Here is a 23,247-nt window from a genome sequence, read left to right on the forward strand (position 1 = left end):
TATTTGATCTTCAGCAACAGACATTACTGATTTCCTTTGGCTTTGGATTCTTTAGGTTTAGTAGAGAAATAACTCTCAGATTTATGCAGGCATTAAATCTCTGCACATTAGGACTAAGGAAGGACACTTTTGAAAGCTCCTTAAGGGAGATAGAGCCAAAGTATCTGTTTGAAGATCTCCATTCCTCATTATCACTGCTTTGCTGTGGATTCATAGCACTGAAAGGAGCCCAAATGGTATGGGGTTGGAGTCCCCTGTTTTCATAGGAGCAGCATGATCCTTTTAAAGATATTCAGGGACATTGAATTTATGGTCTGCTGTTGAATATCTTGTAATGCTGTGATTCTGGGACAGTCTTCATTTTTTAGGGATATTCCCCAGCTGCTCACCTCCCACCCACTGGGACAGACTAACAATGTTTTAAAAGTGTCTCTTTTGTAAACTGCGCATCTTATGTATTCCTTCGTGAGTTTGTATTATCTTAAATCATTTAATCTTTCAATATCTGAAAGTAGTTGAAAGCAAAATGTGGATCAGTGACACTTTGAGTTTTGATTTTGCCTTTCACTAGTTGTGGACCTTCAGCAGTTGCTTAAACCTGACGCTTCTCCACTGTGTTTTGAAAATTCCTCTCTCCCTCAGGGTGGTTGAAAGGATTAAAATAAAAATACATTTATTTTAAACATAATGATCAACATAGTTCCCACACATTTGTGAATAGACAGAGATTCATGGACTGAGGGGTTTTGGATGACTATTTTAGACAGAAAATTAGGGAAGTTACTTTTTAAATAAAGAACTTTTGAGCAGACAGCTGAACAAACTGAGAAAGTGAATGTATCTAACCCTGTATAAGCAAATCACCTACAGATTGAGTGACTTAATAATAAAGTAGCCATCTGTTATTGCTCAATGTCTGTGAGTCAGTAATTTGATAGTGGTTTTGTAGTGTAGCTTGGTTTTGGGATCTCCCATGAAGTTGACAAGAGATTTTGGCCAGGGTTGCTATGGAGCTTGATGGGAGGTAGAAAGCACACTTCCAAACTGGCTGACTCACATGGCTGGCTGGCACTTTGGTTCCTCTTTACCTCAACCACTACACAGGACTGCCTGAGTATTTGTACAGGGGTTGGTTTTCACTGGAGTGGGCAATTCAAGAGAACAGAGTGGAAACTGCAGTCTTTTCAATGTTAGGCTCAAGAGTCATCTACCATCACTTCTTCCATGTTTTGGTTATACAGATTCAGTGTGGGAGGGGACTACATAAAGACATGAACACCAGGAAGTAAGAACCATTAGAGGACATCTTGGAGGGTGGATACCACTATGAGTCATATAAGAATTTTATGGGATGATGTTTCCAGGAAGAGAAGAACAGGTAGAGGCAGGGGGGACAGTAGAGCTAGAGCATGGTGATTGAAAAGAGGCGAGGAAGATGGCGACAAGTCCTGCAGGGCTTGACCAAGATGGTAATAAGAGGAAGTTGTATTGAGAATGTAAAGTCTTTTGAGAAGAGCAACATTACTTAATTTATTATTTTAGAAGATTACTGTGGCCGCTTAGTAGAGAATTGATTTTATGGGGCGAGAAGGGAGGAAGGGAAATTAGTAGAATACCATTACTGTATTCTAGGTGAGAAATTACAGTGGCTTGAGCTGAGGTGGTAGTGGTAGAAATAATGAAACGTGTTTAGATTACAGATACATTGTAAAGATAGGAGTCCACAAGACCTGCTTATGGATTGGATGTGAGGTGAAGACAAGGAGCCATGGAAGCCTTCTGATGATACGGGAGGTGCACATGTGGGGGTCAGGGAGAATGGTGATGGGGTTCTTTCCACTTGTACTGGACATACTAAGTTTGAAAAGTCTATCTGACACCCAGGTCTCGCTGTCAGCATTAGACTAGCCAGAAAATTCTTGATCATTCCTCATTAGATGTTTTGATAAATAATGTAGGACTATAACTATTTTATAGTATGACTAATCAGGCAAACTTTCACTTAAAAAAAAAAGAAAAATTGTGGTTGTGAGTACTATAACGTTGTGATTCATAACTGTGGGCTGATTTTTTTCTGCATAACCAGAAGTTTAGAACTTTAATTTTCTTGTAGTCTGTTTTTTCAACTTAAAATTTAAAAAAATATTTTGTTTTATATTAGCCAACATGTTTTAGACCAATTTTGTAAGTATGAGCATTAAAAACCAATGAAAATTTAAATTTTTTGCAGGTGATTCTGATTAAAACAGACACTCAAAGTGCTGTACTATGCTATAGGCTATAGTTTTGCCACAGAAAGTCTTAAAAATTCCTCAATATTTTTTCATATTTTGACTTCTCTTTAGGGGTTATTTCTCTCTAGGGGATATGGTTCCATTTTGCTCCTAAAATAGTAAAATTTATTAATTAAAACTCAAACAAGGGCTTCCCTGGGGTAAGAATTCGCCTGTCAGTGCAGGGGACACGAGTTCGATTCCTGGTCAGGGAAGATCACACCTGCCGCGGGGCGACTGGGCCCACGTGTCACACTGCTGAGCCCGCACACCACTTGCCGCACCTAGAGAAAGCCCGTGCATAGCAACAAAGACCCACCACAGCAAAAAAGTTAAATTAAAAATAAATTTAAAACTCAAACAGTACGGAGTTAGATACTGCAGAAGATCAAATAACTAAAAGCCCCCTTTACCACTTGTCATTCACTCCATGCTCTAGCAATCTGTAATCTCCCCAAAGGAGAATCTCTGCCTGGAGTTTAATAAATACCTTTCCAGATCGTCTTCTGCATATTTACATACACATAAACCATACACACAATTTTTAAACATAAAATTATATGGAACTTTTTTTTTTTATTTACAAAAGGTCTCTTGGAAATCTTTCTTTGGCACTGTTAGATACACTGTATAGTACTCTGTGGTTTAACTACCTATTGATGTATAGTTAGATTTTAGGGTTTTCATTGGGTGTGTTTGTTACTTGTTCAGTTGTGTCTGACTCTTTGTGACCCCATGGACTGTAGCTTGTCGGGCTCCTCTGTGCCTGAGATTCTCCAGGCAAGAATACTGGAGTGGATTGCCATTCTCTTCTCCAGGGAATCTTCCCGACCCATGGATCGAACCTGGATCTCCTGCACTGCAGGCAGGTTCTTTACCATCTAAGCCACCAGACAGTAAAGCAGCGTTTTGATTGTTACAGTGCTAAACTGGATATGCTTGAGCATCATTTGACATTTATGCTCAAATATGGTTATTTCTGTAGACTGGATTATAGAAGTAAATTATGAGTCAGAAGATAGATACACTGTTAATTTTGAGGGGTCCTGTTAATTTACTCTCCGAGAAGTAGAGACCAATTTATTTTTATACCAACAGTTGTGTAAGTGAGCTTTTCTGTGGTTCCAAATCCATATGTGTTATTAATAGTATTTTCTTATTTTATTTTTGCCATTCTAAGGAACAAAACTTTTATTATTTATTTTTTATTGTGTTAGTTTTCATTTTCCCTCAATACTTTTCATTGACCTTATGTTTTTAAGCTCTTTTGGAAAGAAAATATTCAATAAATTGATTTATATAAAAAGTGGACATAACAAAACATTTGAATGCAATTTCATTGATGGAAGAAAGTAGGGACGTAGAAGGTGAAATGTGTGAGGAAGCGTGGAGACCTAAAATGAGGCAGAATGAGGCAGAGAGAGAAGGCAGAAACAGGGTGAAAACAGAGACCACGACCTCCAGTGTGGGCAGAGGTCAGGTATATTCAGAGTTTGGGAGATGGTGTTGAAACCATTCTAACCACTGAGAAACTGGAAGCCCAGTTCTAGAGGGGACAACATTCCCTTGTAGGGAATGTTGCAAGGACTGAGGAGTAGAACTGGATGGATTCTCTTCCTTTTCCTCCAGTATTACTCTGACACTCAGAAGCATTTTTATCTTCAAGAGTCCACGAGTAGGAAAAAATAATGTGTGAGGCTGATGGGGACTTCTGATTATGGATGGGGATTTGAACAAAGATTCATTCTTTTATGAAAACAGGCAGATTTATCACCAGATTTACAAAATCACATATATTTCGTAGCTTTCGTTAATTGTTGTGAGCAGTGTGTGTGTGTGTGTGTTAGTCGCTCAGTCATGTCAGACTCTTTGTGACCCCATGCATTGCAGCCTGCCAGGCTCCTCTATCCATGGAATAATAAAATTTAAACTGTCATCTGAGATGTACACATTATCTGAGACCAGGTTATCTGAATGGCCCACGTCATGAAGAGAGAGCATTTTTTTGCCTTTGTTGTTTAAAATTAAGCACTAATGTACAGTTGGCACTTTTTATGCCACCTATATTTTCTTGTCTGTAAGCATGTAGTCTCTAAAAACGCTTGAGTAGTATAATTCACATCATCTTTGAATGATTACCTCATTGTTCAGTTCCTCCTTAATTTCACTTTGATTTTTTAAATTAATGTTTGATTTAAGTGATTCAAATAAAAATAATTATGTGATTAATACGTGATTTTGTTTTTAAAAGCAAATAATAGTTCCAGTATATAGTGATCACTGATTTCCTACTTTAAAACTTAGGTTTTGTTGTTTTCTCGATGTAACAGAGACTCATTTGAAATACACCTTGGTTATGACTTAAATGAACAATGTTTATTGTAAAAGAAAATCAAGGGAACAAATTGAAAATTGCTTTACCTTAGATTTTTATGAGTGTTCCTTTCTTTTATTAACTGTGTAAATCTTCTTGGAAAATGAACAATGAAGTCAGAGGTAAAGGTACATAGTTATTATAGCTTGAATCATTCATTACACCATTGCAGTAGATGAATTTAGGATGTCATTTAGTGAGATTTTTTTGTTTTCATTAATTTTTTTTAGCATTAAGCCTTTTTATGTAGGTAATTAGGCATGCTTCCACAAGTTTTTCAGATTTTTAAAAGAAAAAGAACTGATTCAACTACTCATTTTATTTCATATTCCCAATGTATATTATCTCTAAAATACATACTAATATTTCCTCTATACCATACATCTAATAGACACAACTTATAAGGTGTTTATTAGGTAAAACACATCCTATTAAGTCAATTTACTATGAACCAGCATTATTCTAAGTTCTTTTGCTATGCTGATATCTTTAATTCTCTTAGCAGTCCTGTGAGACAGACATCATTGTTTTTATCTCCATTTACAGATAAGGAAATGGAATCACAGAAAATGAAGTCATTTGCCAAGTCTTTTGTAATTTGTACTTCTAATAAGGGACAAACCAAGGCCTTTAACCCACATAGAAGGGGCCCAAGTAGCCCAAATCTTGATTAATCATGATGGTGTTCTGTTCAGAGTATATCTGTACAGCCTCTGAGATAATGGAAGAGTCTTAAAACAGACTCCAGCTAAAAGCCATGTAAATTATATGTGACCTGTTTGTATTGTGAAGAATTTGCACTACTGCTTACATTGTTTCAAAACCAGAGCATAGAAAAGCAATTCTAGATCAAGCTCTTATTCAAAAACCATTAATATTAGCCTAGATTCTAGGGATTGGTCAACTTTTTCTGTAAAGGGTCTGAGTGTAGATATCTGGACATATTCTGTCTCTTTTGCATATTTTAATTTTTCCTTTTTTTTTTTTAATCCTTTAAAATGGAAAAAAAAAAAAACATTCTTAGGTCTTAGGCTGTAATAGAAACAAGCTGCTGGCTTAATTTGGCCCATGAGCAGTATTTTGCCTATCCCTGGCATAGACTCATTGGGCATATATTAATAGATTTAGACTCTCTCCTCTGCATGAACAAATTCCTCTTTTTATATGTCTTAAAATGTTTTGGCTTCAAAAGATGCTCTAGAATTCTCCATCTGCCTCTCACTACCTTTCTAAACCTTGCCTTGTCAGAGAATTGTAAGCTTCCAAGTCTACATGGATATGAGAGGCAAAAGTTATAGAATGAAGTATACAGAGCTTTGAGTATTCTCAGACCAAATATTGATCTGGAGTTTTTCTCTCCATGATGATTTAAACCAGCATTTAAAACCCGTATTCTAGAAATCCTCTATTATAGAAAAACATAGTTTCAGCTGCTTTCAGAGAACCTCTGATTCTACAGAGCCTGTCTCATCTCTGTTTTGCTCACTTTGAGTGAGGATAAAATATATATACATTTATTTCTCCGTGATTGTTCTAGAGTGTCTTTGCTTTCAGTAAAACCCTGAGCCTTGAAAACAGGCTTGAGCAAAAAATTAGAAAATATGTTTTAGTAGTTTAAAATGATACATTAATGTGTGTTTTTGGGCATTTGAGTTAGAGATAATTGTTTACAGATGGGGAGAAGCAGTTTACCCATGTCAATGGTGCTCTGGGTAAGAAGGATGGGTATATTAACCAGAAACTTTGATAATGAAGCAGTTCAATAGAAAATTTTCCTTTTAAGGAAATTATCACATTTTACATGTTTAAATGAATATTTGTGTGGGCACAGATTTTCCTATCTCTCTCCTTAAGTTTCTCTACAGAAACAAAATTGCTCAGTATTACAGAGCAAGAAATTTTTCTTAGTTATAAACTTTGCTGATTTACTAGCTGAATGTAACTTACTTGATGAATTTTTCTTAATAATAATGTATCTCTGGAGTATATAGTCTTATTAGAGAATATTTTTATATTGTGAACTTTAAAATGATAATCTGACTTGATTATGTTCTTTCCTGTTTTGTTTCAGAAAGTATCTGTATGTCACATCTTCTTTTAAAGGAGCATTTAAATGTGAAGTTAAAAAGGCAGAAGAAGCAGTAAAGAGAGGTATGTAATTACTTGTGACCTGTGTCATTATTGTTATATGGCCTACATCATTATTGTCCATTTATTCAGCAAACATTCATTGAGCAATTATTCTGAGACATATACTGCAGTGTGTGGATCACAACAAACTGGAAAATTCTTAAAGAGATGGGAATACGAGAACACCTGACTGGCCTCCTGAGAAACCTGTATGCAGGTCAGGAAGCAACAGTTAGAACTGGACATGAAACAACAGACTGATTCCAAATCTGGAAAGGAGTACATCAGGGCTGTATATTGTCACCCTGCTTATTTAACTTATATGCAGAGTACATCATGAGAAACGCTGGGGTGGAGGAAGCACAAGCTGTAATCAAGCTTGCCTGGAGAAATATCAATAACCTCAGATATGCAGATGACACCACCCTTATGGCAGAAAGATAAGAAGAACTGACGAGCCTCTTGATGAAAGTGAAAGAGGAGAGTGAAAAAGTTGGCTTAAAGCTCAACATTCAGAAAACGAAGATCATGGCATCTGGTCCCATCACTTCACGGCAAATAGATGGGGAAACAGTGGCTGACTTTATTTTTCTGGGCTCCAAAATCACTGCAGATGGTGACTGCAGCCATGAAATTAAAAGACACTTGCTCCTTGGAAGAAAATTTATGACCAACCTAGACAGCATATTAAAAAGCAGAGACTTGACTTTGCCAACAAAGGTCTGTCTAGTCAAAGCTATGGTTTTTCCAGTAGTCATGTATGGATGTGAGAGTTGGACTATAAAGAAAGCTGAGCACCTAAGAATTGATGCTTTTGAACTGTGGTGTTGGAGAAGACTCTTGAGAATCCCTTGGACTGTAAGGAGACCCAACCAGTCCTGAACATTCACTGGAGCAACTGATGCTGAAGCTGAAACTCCAGTACTTTGGCTACCTGATGAAAAGAACTGATTCACTGGAAAAGACCTTGATGCTGGGAAAGACTGAAGGCAGGAGGAGAAGGGGATGGACGACAGAGGATGAGATGGTTGGATGGCATCACTGACTCAATGGAGATGAGTGTGAGTAAGTTGGTGATGGACGGGGAGGCTAGCGTGCTGCAGTCCATGGGGTGGCAAGAGTTGGACACAACTGAGCAACTGAACTGAACTGAATGCTGCTCTCACCATTGAAGGAATAACCACAATTAGTCAAATGTAATGCCTCCCTCTCAGGAACTTTATAACACATTTTCCATCTTTGGTTTTGTCTAAATATGATGTTACTTATTATTACAAAAATAACTAAGTTCTAAAGACATACTTGAAACTAGATTGATGTACATCAGAAAACCCCAGAGACTTCCCTGGTGGTCCAGTGGTTAAGACTCCGTGTTGCCGCTGCAGGGGGCTTGGGTTCGATCCCTGGTCAGGGAACTAGATCCCACATGCCACAACTAAGAGTTCACATGCCATAGCTAAAGATCCCACATGCCACAACCAAAACCCAGCACAGCCAAATAAAAAAAAAATAAAAGAAACCCCCATTGTTCCGTTGCAGAGTTAGATAATTTTAGAGACTGATGTTACATCCACTTTAAGACAGAATGCTATACACAATCTGTCCTCCCACAAAAGGACAAAGTCATCCTTCTCCAGTGATCCAGGAGTGAGGAGCAGCTCTGAATCCATATTTCATGGACTTTAGAGAGTTTCAGTCAACCGAACATTCAGTCATGACTTTTGAATTTGTCTGTATGTGTATAGGTGGCTCAGACATAGACAACCCACCTGCAATGCTGGAGATGGTGGCAGGAGCCATAGGTTTGATTTCTAGATCAGGAGGAGGAACTGGCAACCCACTCTAGTATTCAGGAAATCCCATGGACAGAGAGAGCCTGGTGGGCTACAGTCCGTGGGGTTGCAAAGAGTCTGACGTGAGTTGGCAGCTAAACAACAACAAGTGTATGCTCTGTAAGTTGTCATGCCTTAGAGGAAACACTATACAGCTACCTAATCTTGGAATCTGTGAAAACTGTAGAAGGAATATAGAATTTTCTGAAATTATTATCTGTAAGCCATTCTTACTGGTCATGTATGTATGATGTATATGTAATATTCATTTAAAGATGTTTGAAAGAATTTTATTTTATTAAATTATCTTGCTTCTGTTTCTAGCTGAACTCATCCTGAAAGAAGCACAAATCAAAGTAAACTACTCTGACAGCACTTCCTTGTCTTCCTCTGCCAAGGTATGACATACAGTCTTCTTAAAGGACAAACGGGGTTGTTTGCTTTCTCTTGTACATAGTTGTCTCTTATCACTTACTTCCTAAACCTTTAAACAAGCTGAGGAGATTAAGTTCCTTTTAACACAAGGTAAACAGATTCCTCAGCTATCAATGCAAAGAAATAGAGGAAAACAACAGAATGGGAAAGACTAGAGATCTCTTCAAGAAAATTAGAGATACCAAGGGAACATTTCATGCAACGATGGGCTCGATAAAGGACAGAAATGGTATGGACCTAACAGAAGCAGAAGATATTAAGAAGAGGTGGCAAGAATACACAGAAGAACTGTACAAAAAAGATCTTCACGACCCAGATAATCACGATGGTGTGATCACTCACCTAGAGCCAGACATCCTGGAATGTGAAGTCAAGTGGGCCTTAGAAAACATCACTACAAACAAAGCTAGTGGAGGTGATGGAATTCCAGTTGAGCTATTTCAAATCCTCAAAGGTGATGCTGTGAAAGTGCTGCACTCGATATGCCAACAAATCTGGAAAACTCAGCAGTGGCCACAGGACTGGAAAAGGTCAGTTTTCATTTCAATCCCAAAGAAAGGCAATGCCAAAGAATGCTTAAACTACTGCACAATTGCACTCATCTCACATGCTAGTAAAGTAATGCTCAAAATTCTCCAAGCCAGGCTTCAGCAATACGTGAACCGTGAAATTCCAGATGTTCAAGATGATTTTAGAAAAGTCAGAGGAATGAGAGATCAAATTGCCAACATCCGCTGGATCATCGAAAAAGCAAGAGAGTTCCAGAAAAACATCTATTTCTGCTTTATTGACTATGCCAAAGCCTTTGACTGTGTGGATCACTATAAACTGTGGAAAATTCTGAAAGAGATGGAAATACCAGACCATCTGACCTGTCTCTTGAGAAACCTGTATTCAGGTCAGGAAGCAACAGTTAGAACTGGACTTGGAACCACAGACTGGTTCCAAATAGGAAAAGGAGTACGTCAAGGCTGTATATTGTCACCCTGCTTATTCAACTTATATACAGAGTACATCATGAGAAATGTTGGGCTGGAAGAAACACAAGCTGGAATCAAGATTGCCAGGAGAAATATCAATAACCTCAGATATGCAGATGACACCACCCTTCTGGCAGAAAGTGAAGAAGAACTAAAGAGCCTCTTGATGAAAGTGAAAGAGGAGAGTAAAAAAGTTGGCTTAAAGCTCAACATTCAGAAAACTAAGATCATGGCATCTGGTCCCATTACTTCATGGGAAGTAGATGGGGAAACAGTGGAAACAGTGTCAGACTTAATTTTGGGGGGCTCCAGAACCACTGCAGATGGTGATTGCAGCCATGAAATTAAAAGACGCTTACTCCCTGGAAGGAAGGTTATGACCAACCTAGACAGCATATTTGAAAGCAGAGACATTACTTTGCCAACAAAGGTCCGTCTAGTCAAGGCTGTGGTTTTTCCAGTGGTCATGTATGGATGTGAGAGTTGGATGGTGAAGAAAGCTGAGCGCCAAAGAATTGATGCTTTTGAACTGTGGTGTTGGAGAAGACTCTTGAGAGTCCCTTGGACTGCAAGAAGATCCAACCAGTCCATCTATAGGAGATCAATCCTGGGTGTTCATTGGAAGGACTGATGTTGAAGCTGAAACTCCAAAACTTTGGCCACCTCATGCAAAGAGTTGACTCACTGGAAAAGACCCTAATGCTGGGAATGATTGGGGGCAGGAGGAGAAGGGGACGACAGAGGATGAGATGGTTGGATGGCATCACTGACGTGATGCACATGGGTTTGGGTAAACTCCGGGAGTTGATGATGGACAGGGAGGCCTGGCATGCTGCGATTCATGGGGTCGCAAACAGTCAGACACAACTGAGCGACTGAACTGAACTGACTGACTGAAACAGATGAGTGCAGAGAAAGGGGAGGAAACTCAGCAAGTCGGGGAAAGGCTGAGATTGAGAGCAAAGATGAACTAAACATGGGATGAATTGGGAACAGTGGGGAAGGGCATCACAACTCATTTCTTTAAAATGAAGGGAAAAGTATAAAGAAAGGGAGAAAATAATGAAAAGCTAAAAGAAAAAACTAGCCTATCAAGTCTCCCTGAAAATATCTCTTCAAATTATAGCTCCCTATGGACCTAAATGAGTGGAGAGAGCAAAGAGAACACTAATAAGCAATCCTTCTTTCTATTGCCAGGAGTTATATACTATAATTATGAATATTAATAACAATGCTTCCAGCTTGCAAAGCTCTTTTCTTATGAGTTATTCCACACAGTTCGTAAACATTCTCTGTAATCCTTGCAATATGCCCATGAGTAAGATAGGTTATAAAGAACTATTATTATTAATTATAATACATAGCAACTAAGAGAAAAAGAATGTTGCTGCAGGACATGTAAGTTTGCTAACTTTTACCAAAAATACGGTACCAGACTTTCTACTGTAGTGCATATTTATCATTTGGCGTATTTCTTTGCTTGCATGGGGTAAGGAGGTATTTGGAGAAAAAAATGCTTTACTTCATCCTTCCTTCTTCCTCTTCTGCAGTCTCAGTGTAGGAATTCTTTCTGTAATTTGCTCTTAAACTTTCAAGGACTGAGGCTGTGCGTGAGGAAGAGCTCTCATATCTAACTGTCATGAATATGGGATGAAATCAGAGAGTAGCACATGGTAATTCCCCAAAGCACTCCATGGTTTTCCCAAAACTCTTTTACCTTTTTCTTTTCACTTTTTTTAAGGTAAATGTAGACCTATCTTATTGTTACAGATTTTTTAAAGAAAAGTTTAAGCTTTATTTTGTCTCTAAAAAAAAATCAATTTCCTTGGCTTTATGTATTTGCAAGACAAGAGAAACAGACTGTTTCTAATGGGTGAGGACCTTCCTTTCTTCCTGCCTCAGCCGGTTACTTCTCACCGCCTCTCTGCTCTGTGCTGGAAGTCCATTGTCAGGAAGGGCGGGGACGTCTTTGAGCAACTTGCTTTGTTGCTCTGATGTGCGCTGACTTCTTTTAACTCAGAGAAGAGAGCTAAGCAGAATGACCTCAGCTTTTGACCTCTTAAATTCCTCTGGGCAGTTGAGTGGTTGAATTTGAAGTGAAATACTTACCAAGCATTTAGCATTTTCTTTTACAAGTCAGTGAAAATAGGTTCACTCTGTGGTCTACCCATCAAATGAGATGCCCATCTTTCACATCAGGTGGATGGAGCACATTAAAAGTTTGTTCTTATTTGTAAATAGTGATGATGCATTATTTCTTTTCTGCCTGACTGTAGGGAAGCTACTAGAGACAGAGTTATGAATGAGCTGATATATCAAGTTAGAAGGAAAGAAAGACATGCGGGCACTTGTATTGAGGCACTCTGAAAGGGAGAAAATCCAGGGATGGGATATCTTATAAGGGGAAAGTTTGGGGAGTATTAGTAAGGACTGTATGGAACTTGATATAGAGGAGACATTTTCTTTTGGCTTTGATAAAGTTTTGTAGTCACAATTTCTTTTTTTCCTGAAAAAGGCCTTAGTGATGGATCACATGATGAAGTATTGTCCATTCTCACAGACAAAGGCCAGGTACACTGAATGACTTTCCCAAGCTTTCACGTTGTTTGTGTGAAAGCCACTGTGACTTTAAAGGGAGCGGTGGCTCTTTCTCTAAAGACAGAGAGGACATTGGAATATGCACAAAAAGAGAACTGTGGGTTTGGATTTGGTTTGTCTTCTTAGCTATTGGAACTTCATATCTATCAAGTATTTATTGAGTATTTGCTGTGGTAGAACTGCATTAGGCAGTGTGACTTATCACTGTTACCCTTGTGAAACCTCTGGATAATAGGATAATAAATATCAACTCAGCTCTCATTAATTTAGTGGCATTATGTTCTCTCCTCACCAAATGTACTTTTCTAGGATGTATTACAGAAAGCTCTGGAAGATGTTAAAGCAAAGCAGAAGATTCTTCAAGAGAAGCAGAGGTAAGACAGAGGATTTTCTGTTTGTTGGAACCCTCTGCACTATGTTAAAACAAACTCTGATTTCACTGTAGACAGATATGGTGATTATTATGACAGTTTCTCTTCCTTAGCCTGTGACATTTTATGATATTCATCATTTTATGATGAAGAAGTGAACTGCTCAAGGGGTCACCTGGCAACTTCACTTTCTCTGTGTCCTTTGCTATTTGAACTCTGAATGGTTAGTCCCAGTTTATTCCATCTTCCATTACTGCTTTCAATTTAAGATGGACGATATTTCAGGTAAAAGTGTCACTTATGTGCAATTAAAATAAAAATAGCAAGCCTGTATTACAAAACCATTGTTTACATTGGTTGACTTGCTGTCCAGCTCGGGTGTTAAACAAATTAACCTGAAAATAACAGCTATTGTCCAAGTTAAGCCAGACTTTGAAAACTGGTAACTTTTAGAAACAAATTTTTAGGGAAGTGTTACTGGTTTTCAGCATTTTTTGGTACGTGTGAACTATGATGTGCTATATAACCATGTATGTGTTAGTTGCTCAGTCATGTCCGATTCTTTGCAACCCCATGGATTATAGCCCACCAGGCTCCTCTGTCCATGGAATTCTCCAGGCAAGAATACTGGAGTGGGCTGCCATTCCCTTCTCCAGGGGATCTTCCTAACCCAGGGATTGAACCTGGGTCTCCTGCATTGTAGGCAGATTCTTCACCATCTGAGCCACCAGGGAAGCCCACTATATAACCATAACTTTCCTCACAACTTAAATTTGAACTGTTAATTATGCATGTATCAAAATAAATATTAAATAACTGCCATAGAATTCTTTACTGAAAAGCAAAGTCCACTTTAAAGTGTTCAGAAAGAAAGAGCTGGTTAATGACTTTTTTGTTATCACAGTGATAGACATAAAAGGTGAGCAACCTATATTTTATAATAATGCTCATTGGGGTGAACTTGTTTTTATAGCAAAATGCTTTTTTTAAAATTTGAAGACAATCAGTATGCCATATCACAGAGTGATTATGTCATACCCTCTAATATTCCGTTTTGGGGTTCCTTACAAAATCAGCATGCTTTTTAGTTAAACAGCAGGGATCTAATTATAGAATAGACATTTTTGAGAAAAAGTTTGATTCATATATATTTAACCCTACATGTATGTGCATTGAAAAATATATATTAATTCATGTCAGTAACTCCCTCAGAAAGTCTAACATACTCTGTCATTACATCCACATAGAAGGACTGCTGAAGCTTTATTATTGTCCTTTAATGATAGATATATTTAATCAGCCCAGCAAGTATATTATATTAGTTGTAATAGCCCATAATCATGAATTTGAAAAGAAAGAAGCTTTTTCTGTGGAATGGGGGGAGCTACGGGATGAGTGGAGGGAAAGAACTACATTTGATACCATTCTTGGTGGAAAAGGAGAATGACATTTGCCACACACCAAAGTCTTCCAGATTCATGCTGAATATCATCTCTTTTAATCCTCATGGCATCCCAAGTGGCTAGATGGATACAATTCCCATTTTTCAGATGAGATGAAAAGTTGAAGTGGCTCATCCATAGTCATATGGTTATTACAAATATGAGGTTGTACGTGAAGTCACACCCCTCTTTCTGGCTCTTACATGCAAGTGCTTTTCAACCTCCTGCTCCTACGACTGTTTCTTGCATATTCTGCTGTCTCTTAATTTCTGCTTTTATACTTTTAATGCAAATGTCACATAAAACATAGTACAGCAGAGTCAGAAAAACAAAAGCTGTTGTCCTTGTAAACTTGCTTCATTAACTTTGATTACTTTTGAATTTGGAAAAAGAAAACTGAAGAGTATCTTTTGGCACATTCCAATCTGTGCAGGTCAGGAAGCAACAGTTAGAACTAGACATGGAACAACAGACTGGTTCCAAATAGGAAAAAGAGTACGTCAAGGCTGTATATTGTCACCCTGCTTATTTAACTTATATACAGAGTACATCATGAGAAATGCTGGGCTGGAGGAAGCACAAGCTGGAATCAAGATTGCCGGGAGAAATATCAATAACCTCAGATATGCAGATGACACCACCCTTATGGCAGAAAGTGAAGAAGAACTAAAGAACCTCTTGACGAAAGTGAAAGAGGAGAGTGAAAAAGTTGGCTTAAAGCTCAACATTCAGAAAACAAAGATCATGGCATCCAGTCCCATCACTTCATGGGAAATTGATGGGGAAACAGTGGAAACAGTGGCTGACTTTATTTTTGGGGGCTCCAAAATCACTGCAGATGGTGACTGCAGCCATGAAATTAAAAGATGCTTACTCCTTGGAAGGAAAGTTATGACCAACCTAGACAGCATATTAAAAAGCAGAGACATTACTTTGCCAACAAAAATCCGTCTAGTCAAGGCTGTGGTTTTTCCAGTGGTCATGTATGGATGTGAGAGTTGGACGGTGAAGAAAGCTGAGCACTGAAGAATTGATGCTTTTGAACTGTGGTGTTGGAGAAGACTCTTGAGAGTCCCTTGGACTGCAAGGAGATCCAACCAGTCTATCCTAAAGGAAATCGGTCCTGAGTGTTCATTGGAAGGACTGATGTTGAAGCTGAAACTCCAATCCTTTGGCCACCTGATGCAAAGAGCTGACTCACTTGAGAAGACCCTGATGTTGGGAAAGATTGAAGGCAGGAGGAGAAGGGGATGACAGAGGATGAGATGGTTATATGGCATCACTGACTCAATGGACATGAATTTGGGTAAATTCTGGGAGTTGATGATGGACAGGGGGGCCTGGTGTACTGAGCTCCATGGGGTCGCAGAGTTGGACGTGACTGAGCAACTGAACTGAACTGAACTGAATCTGTGTAGAATATCTGGAGGTTTGAGAACATGCTGAAAGTTAGAAATCACATTCAGTGTTAGAAATACCTACATTTTCACATAGTCAGATCATCATTTTTCAAAAATGCTGCAATGTACATATTAGACCAGTTAATGTTTCACAATTCCGCTGCACTTTCTAGTTCTTATAAATTTAAATTGGCAAACTCATTTGTGAATCGAGGAATGCTTATGTTTGACTGGTATGGTTATTGCTGATCATGTTTATGCAAAATACTTGGCTATAGAGAGATACTGACTGCACCAACTAGGTTTTGCAAAATATCTGGATATTATATATATATATATATATATATATATATATATTTCCTTTGATATTTACCTTCTGAGTTATTTAATTACTATTAGTTTGTAAAATGTATATTTTTACTTAATGATTTTTTTTCACTTTCTAAATGTAATGCTAGAGAATTGAAAAAAGCAAGGACATTCACCCTGTTCTTTGGTGTGAACATAGAAAACCGAAGCCAAGCTGGGATGTTCATTTACAGTAATAACCGCTTGATCAAAATGCACGAGAAAGTGGGCCCACAGTTGAAACTGAAGTCCTTGTAAGTATGTTTTTGTTTTCAAAGGCACAGGCAGGATGAGGGAAGATGTGGTAGGATCCTGTCTGTGGAGTTAGATGAGTAATTAATCATAATAGGAGCAGGTGTCATGTCCTCCATCCACCCTTCCCATTAACGTGCAGGCATTCATCTGCCTAATTTATAATATCAGTGGGATCACATGCCTGCTCCTAAGGAAAAAGCACACTTTTGGAGATTTTACCATTTCTTGTGCCATCTACTCGGGTGAAGTTGGTGATATTTCTCCAATTAAAAATAATGCAAGCAGAGTAAAGAAATTTTAGAAAAGAAAAATCCATAGTCTTGTAACACAACCCTTTCAACATTTTGTGTAACCCCAGCATGTGTGAGTTCCTGCCAGTTACCTGCATGAGCGTGTATTCTTAGAATTCTCCATCCTGTCTGGATTCCAAAGGAATACATTCTGGTGCTTTCCCAGTGGTCGGTGTGAAGCTCCACAAGCTGCTCTCACGAATTACGTAGAGCCCTGAAGAGAGACTGTAGAAAATTACAGAATCAGACAGGATAACCATGAGCAATAGGATAGCTCAGGGGAACATTTCTTCATCTTGTCCCCTCACTCTCAAGGAGATCATGATTCATTCATTTGTTTATTCAGCAAGCACTGGTATTACAGTACCATATGCCAGACACTGTACTAAGCTCTGCAGACAAAATGGTGGAGAACTACTACCTTTTGCTAAGGAACTTATAGTCCTGTGAGAAGGACAAGTGTATAAATACATATTTTTTATATTGTGTGGAAACAGTGAGAATGATCTTTTAAAATATAAATTAGTTTACTCGCTTGCTTAAAATCCCAGTGCATGTAGAATAGCAATGGTTTTCATATTCTGCCAGTGATCTGGCTTCTGCCTGGCTCTGCAACACCCACTCCAATACCCACCCTCTGACAGCATTCCCTGCACACTGGCAGGCATTTTGTTTCTCAAACATCCTAAGCACTTTTCTGCCTTTGGGCCTTGACATTTGCTATTCCTTCTGCATTGAACCTGCTGTCCTCAGATCTTCTTACTGATGGTCCTAGCATGTCGCTCAGGAATCAGCTCTGAAGTCTGCTCCACAGGAAGGTCTTCTTGGACTATCCAATTAAAATTAGCCTCTGACATCACGCCTTCCACCTTATCTCTCTTCACATATTATGGCACCTGCTGTATTTTGCTTACACTGCTTACACCATCTGAAATTATCTTGTCACCCGTAATGGCTTTCAGCCTTTAATAGAAGAGAAACCTCATAAACAGGGACCTTATCTTCCTTATTCATAACGTATTCCTGGTTTCTGGAATCGGACCAGGTGCTGAGCATGAATGAATTGATAAATGAACAAACAAATATCTGTTATAGGCAAGGACCAGGTGCAAAAAGAGCCCCTTAGGAGGGGCAGTAAACCAAACCTGGGAAAGTTAAGTTAGGTCTCCTGGAAGAAATGATGCCCAAATTTAGGCTTACAGAATGAATAGTTGAAGGAAGAGCAGGGTGGAAAGGGAAAGAGATGGAAAACATGATAGGCAGCAGCCCCAAATTGGGAAGACATGGCTTGTGCACCAGTCACAGGCAGCAAGCCCTGGGAGCCCCTGAAGAGCCCGATTTCTGGACGCCTTTTCCCCAAACAGGTTATAGCACTGAGCAGAAGAGCCCAGCCACATACATCATGAGCTGCTGAAATGTGAAAAAAAATCAAGTTTATCCATCAGGCTATTCCTTTCTCAGATAGTACAGCCTGTATATTCCCTTAATAGATTTCACTGAGCACCCGTGGACCTCTGCAATGATGAGGAGAAATCCAACCTGACAGGTGAAACAAGGATGAAAAAAAACGACTGTCTGGCCTGTATTGTTAAGAGGATTGTGTCAGTTTATCTCTGCAAGGAATTGTTAGGGGTGTTTACTGCTTCAAGGCCTCATTTTCCTACTCACCCTGACTTCCCATGTCAGGTTATAGGTTTAGGAAAGGAGTCATATTAATTCAGTAATGACATATTAAGAGATTTTGTATTATGGGACCAAACACAACTGGAATGACCATACACTTACATTAAAAAGTACAGTTATAACTTGTTAACTTTGACATGCTTTGGACCAAATGACTGAATTTATTTTTTTAACTGATTTTGAAAGATGAATACTAGCCTTTTCTGTTTTCTTAGCTCAGTTTCATGTAATTTATATATACATTTATTCTTCCAGACTTGGTGCAGGTATGGTTGGAATTGTTAATATACCCTTGGAGATCATGGAACCATCCCATAATAAGCAGGAATTTCTCAATGTCCATGAGTATAATCATCTTCTAAAAGTTATGGGACAATACTTGGTCCAATACTGTAAGGACACCGGGATCAGTGAGTATTCAGTAGCCATGATAAGAGATGCTTAATGGGGATTAAATTGATAACGTCTGTAAGCTGGAATGATTGTACTGATTCAGATAAACAGTAACCCAAAAGCCTGAAAGAGAGCACCTGAATTAATAAAACAAACAAAGGGAAAATAGGAAAGAAATTAGTCTCAGAATCTTCCCTAGAATATTACGTGAAAAATAAAGCAGCAGATTAAAAATTATAAGAGGAGGGCGATCAGAGAGCAGTATGCAATGGCAGCTGATCGTGTAGGAAGGGGGCAGAAGTTTGCTGGAAATAAGCTGAGAACCACCCAAAGGACACTCTAGGACTCTAGTGTATAGGAGTGCAGAGTCCCACACAGACCTAAGCATCTCCTATTGTTGTTGTTCAGTAGCTAAGTTGTGTCCAGCTCTTTGCATCTCCATGAACTACAGCACGCCAGGCTTCCCTGTCCCTCACTGTCTCCTGGAGTTTGCTCAAACTCATATCCATTGAGTCGGTAATGCCACCCAACCATCTCATCCTCTGTCACCGCCTCCTTCTCTTCCCCTCAATCTTTCTATAGAGTAATCATTGTTGACCCTGAATAATTGTAGATATGTTAAACCTTGTTTTGTATATCTGACAAGTCTTGAATATGTTAATTATAGAAAGATTTAGAAGAAAAGTCACTACATACACTTGGAAATGTAAAAAGATAAACTGAACTTATCTAGAAAATTTGATTTATTCAGATCACCTCACTCTCCAGAGATGCTGGACAATGAAGTGGTGTGATGATGATAAGTGATTCAGTTGCTAAGTCGTGTCTAACTCTTGCAAGTCCATGGACTGTAGCCTGCCGGGCTCCTCTGTCCATGGAATTCTCCAGGCAAGAATTCTGGAGTTGGTTACCATTTCCTTCTCCAGGGGATCTTCCCAACCCAGGAATCAAACCCAGGTCTCCTGCATTGCAGGCAGATTCTTTACCAACTGAGCTATGAGGGAAGCCACATGAAGTGGTGTGCTGTGCATTAATTAAGCTTCCTTTAAATTTTGCAGACATATTGCTTCATTTATGGAAAGACATAGGCTATTGTGTATTTGTTCAGTGAATTGCATGAAGTATGTATAATTCATGCATATCAAAAATTGTGTCCTACCCTTGAGACAACTTAAAATCTTATTATTGTTTCAATTGAAGTTGTAGTTTTAGAATTTTTTTTTCCATTTGTGCCCACTCTGCTCGGTCCTGAAATTGTCTCATACCAGTCAAACAGGAAAGAGTGAAAGAACTCAGGGGAAAAATATATAAAGGTGGGAATGACATCGAGGGTATTAATTTCCTGCCAATGCTGCATTTTCCTGTCATAGTCTAAAGCCTCCTCAGAGTGTGGTCTGTAGACTAGCAGCATCAGCATCACCTGAGAGCTTGGTGTACATGCAGAATCTAAGGCCCTCCCAACATGGTACTGTCGACTCCACAGAGTGTGACTTGCCAGGTTTCTCCCCTCTGTGTAACTTCCTATCCCTATTTTACCTACCTAACTTTTTCAAAGTCTTCTCAACAGAAGATGTAGTATGATTCAAAATAAGTAAGTTATATTTGTATATTCATCACTAATGGTTAAAAACATGTTGATGTCCTAGTTCCATAATTGTCCATGAGTGGAGTTAGGGCTAGAGGTTGCTCTCACAAAAGATGTTCCTCTTGAAAGAAAGCAGAGAGTGGAGAAAGGAGAGTGAGCATGTTTATTTCCTCACATATCTCACAACTTCATCCCCAGACTTCAGTATCAAACTGAATCAAGTAATCAAGGTCAGAATTGGTAGTCTCAGGAACTGTGTTGAGGAGATTGACCTTCAAGGTCTCTGCTTATTAATTCCCACAGGAAGAAGCAAAGTTATGTAATGCTTGACTAATCCTCTGAAAGTCAATATTACAGACACACAATTTTAATGAAAAGTATTTCAGTAGATTTTTTACCTTATACATAAAAGATGCAATTTTTTATTTGCTGTAAATCTGATCTGTTTCTATGGAAAACTGGGCCCTTGTATTTAAAAATCCAATCAGCAGAAAAGGAAATGGCGAGGTAATGATTTTGTGTCATTTGTCAGATCTGCATTTACTTTTGGCACAGTTGATGCTAAGAATCTCAGAAGTATTTTTCTTGTCTCTGAGTCTGTCCTCACATCACTGTCTGCTACTGTGTTTTCTGAAACTTTATGCATCCTTACAGTAAAATGGAAATATTAATCATCAGCTTTTTTTTTTTTAGTTCTACTAGTTTATTGCTACCAACCCATCTCCCTCCACCCTCATGCACGCATGCTCAGTCATGTAACCCCATGGACTGCAGCCCACCAGGCTTCTCTGTCCATGGACTTTTCCAGGCAAGAATACTGGAGTTAATCATCAGCTTTTTAGAATGGAGAGAGAAGAAGAAGGAAAAGATAGGGAGAAATAGCAAATGAAATTTGAATTTGAACAGAAGTAACTACATAGAAATGTACCACTAAAATTTTTCCAAACAAATCAGAATATAGCTGATCAGCTAAAATGAAATTTATGATGTAATAAACACAACCTTTACCAGCAGAACTCAAATCATAGGGCCTGGGTTGGCAATAAGGTTAAAAGTTGTTTAATCCAGTCACCCACCCCCACCATGCATGAATCCCCTTTACTTCACCCACCCCTGCCCCAGGCACTCTGTATGTGTGTCTGTTCAGTCATGTCAATCATGTCCGCCTCTCTGCAACCCCATGAACTATCACCCACCAGGCTCCTCTGTCCATGGAATTTCCCAGGCAAGAATACTGAAGTGGGTTGCCATTTCCTCCTCCATGGGATCTTCCTGACCCAGGGATCAGACCCACATCTCTTGCATCGGCAAGCAGGTTCTTTACCACTGAGCCACTTGGGAAGTCCCAAACAAGTGGAAGTCATTTTATGCCTAAACAGGGTAAAAATTTTCTCATGAAAGAAAAATTGCTACTTCTTGAGGCAGCCATGAATCTTTGCACGACTGTATTAGAAAATACATTTTTATATTAATGTCAAATCTATTTCTCATGTGTTCTTTTATTCATTCATCAGTGCCAGGTGCAGAATGTTACAGGACCAATAAATCTGACGTGGTCCACCCTCTCTGGGAATTTACAGTTTAGTAGGGCTAACACAGTTTGACAATTAGTAATGGGATTGGTGCCCAAGAGAGAAGAATGAGTGTAGGAGCCAGCAATCAGGAGCTCACAGTGTAGAAGCCAGGGAAGTCCTCCCTGAGGAAGAGATACTTCCTGAAGGATGAGAAGGAGTTAGCAAGGCTAACATCCTTCTTTCCCCTTGGGGCAGGAAGGATAGGCCTAAAGCCTTTTCAAATGACAACCCTTCAGGTGTTTGAAGTCTTTTGTCTCTCTTTTCTGTCTTATTTTACTCCAACACTTCCAAGTTCTGTTGTTACTCTTTCTTTGACAAGGCATTAAATATATTCACCATTTTAACATTATTCTTTATAAAGTGTATCACCTAGAAACAAATATTTCAGATGAAATCTTGTGTAAAATGGGATAATCATTTCTTTAAGTTGTAATTCTGTTGCTGTAGCCTAATATATTCATTTCAGTAAGCACATTATTGACCCTCAGTGTCTTTAGTAGCAATTAAAATTCTTAATAAAATGTTTAATATGTGTTAAGTCATATCTCTTTTATGTTTTTACAGTAAGTGTTTTTGGACACTAGAGTAGAATCTTACATTTATTCCTATTAAATGTTATCACTTTATTAGGCCTCAGTTTTTCATATGAAAAAATGGGAGCTTTTTTGGAATCTGATGTTGGCTTTTACCTAATGTGCTGTTTTTCCTGGTATGTTAGGTTTGGCCAGTATTTTCTCTGTGAATTTTATTTAAATCCTGTTGCACAGGATACAGAAAGCAAACATTTGGCCTTCTACTGATGACCTCCAGTGAGGTAGAAATGGGACACTGGGTGAGGACAGTTAGCCATATTATCAATTTCTCAGTCTGTATAATTTTGAAAGTAAGGTATGATATTTGTTAAATGAATAATTCTTTTTAAAACGGATCATTCTTTATGCCTTAGCTTGAGCTGCTATAGCTAGATACCATAAACTGACCAGTTTATGAACATCATAAATTTATTTTTCATAGCTTTGGAGGTTGGAAGTCCAAGATCAGGGTACCGGCATGGCTGGGTTCTGGTGAGAACCCTTTTTCTGGTTTGCAAACTGCTGACATCTTGTATCCTCCTATGGTGGAAACAGTGTGAGCAAGCTCTCTGGCCTCTTCTTATAAGGGCCCCGATGCGATTCACAGTGGGTTTCCCTCATAATCTCATTGCCTCCCAAAGGCCCTACCTCTAAATACCATCATATTAGAAATTAGGTGTCAAATAGAAATTTAGGAGGTACACAAGCATTC

General features: G+C 38.7%; 1 protein-coding gene across 1 annotated transcript in view; it reads left to right on the forward strand.

The window, feature by feature from the left end:
• Positions 1-23,247, forward strand: part of MORC1 (MORC family CW-type zinc finger 1) — a 157,206-nt gene that overhangs the window by 45,514 nt on the left and 88,445 nt on the right. Inside the window, exons 10-14 of the mRNA XM_081573662.1 lie at positions 6,719-6,798; positions 8,934-9,007; positions 12,932-12,996; positions 16,294-16,437; positions 18,667-18,821. Coding sequence (XP_081429788.1) covers positions 6,719-6,798; positions 8,934-9,007; positions 12,932-12,996; positions 16,294-16,437; positions 18,667-18,821 — 518 coding nt within the window. The remainder of the gene's footprint in view (positions 1-6,718; positions 6,799-8,933; positions 9,008-12,931; positions 12,997-16,293; positions 16,438-18,666; positions 18,822-23,247) is intronic.

This window comes from Giraffa tippelskirchi, chromosome 2, assembly GCF_054371585.1.
Source record: "Giraffa tippelskirchi isolate mGirTip1 chromosome 2, T2T-mGirTip1v1.2.pri, whole genome shotgun sequence".
NCBI classification, from domain to species: domain Eukaryota; kingdom Metazoa; phylum Chordata; class Mammalia; order Artiodactyla; family Giraffidae; genus Giraffa; species Giraffa tippelskirchi.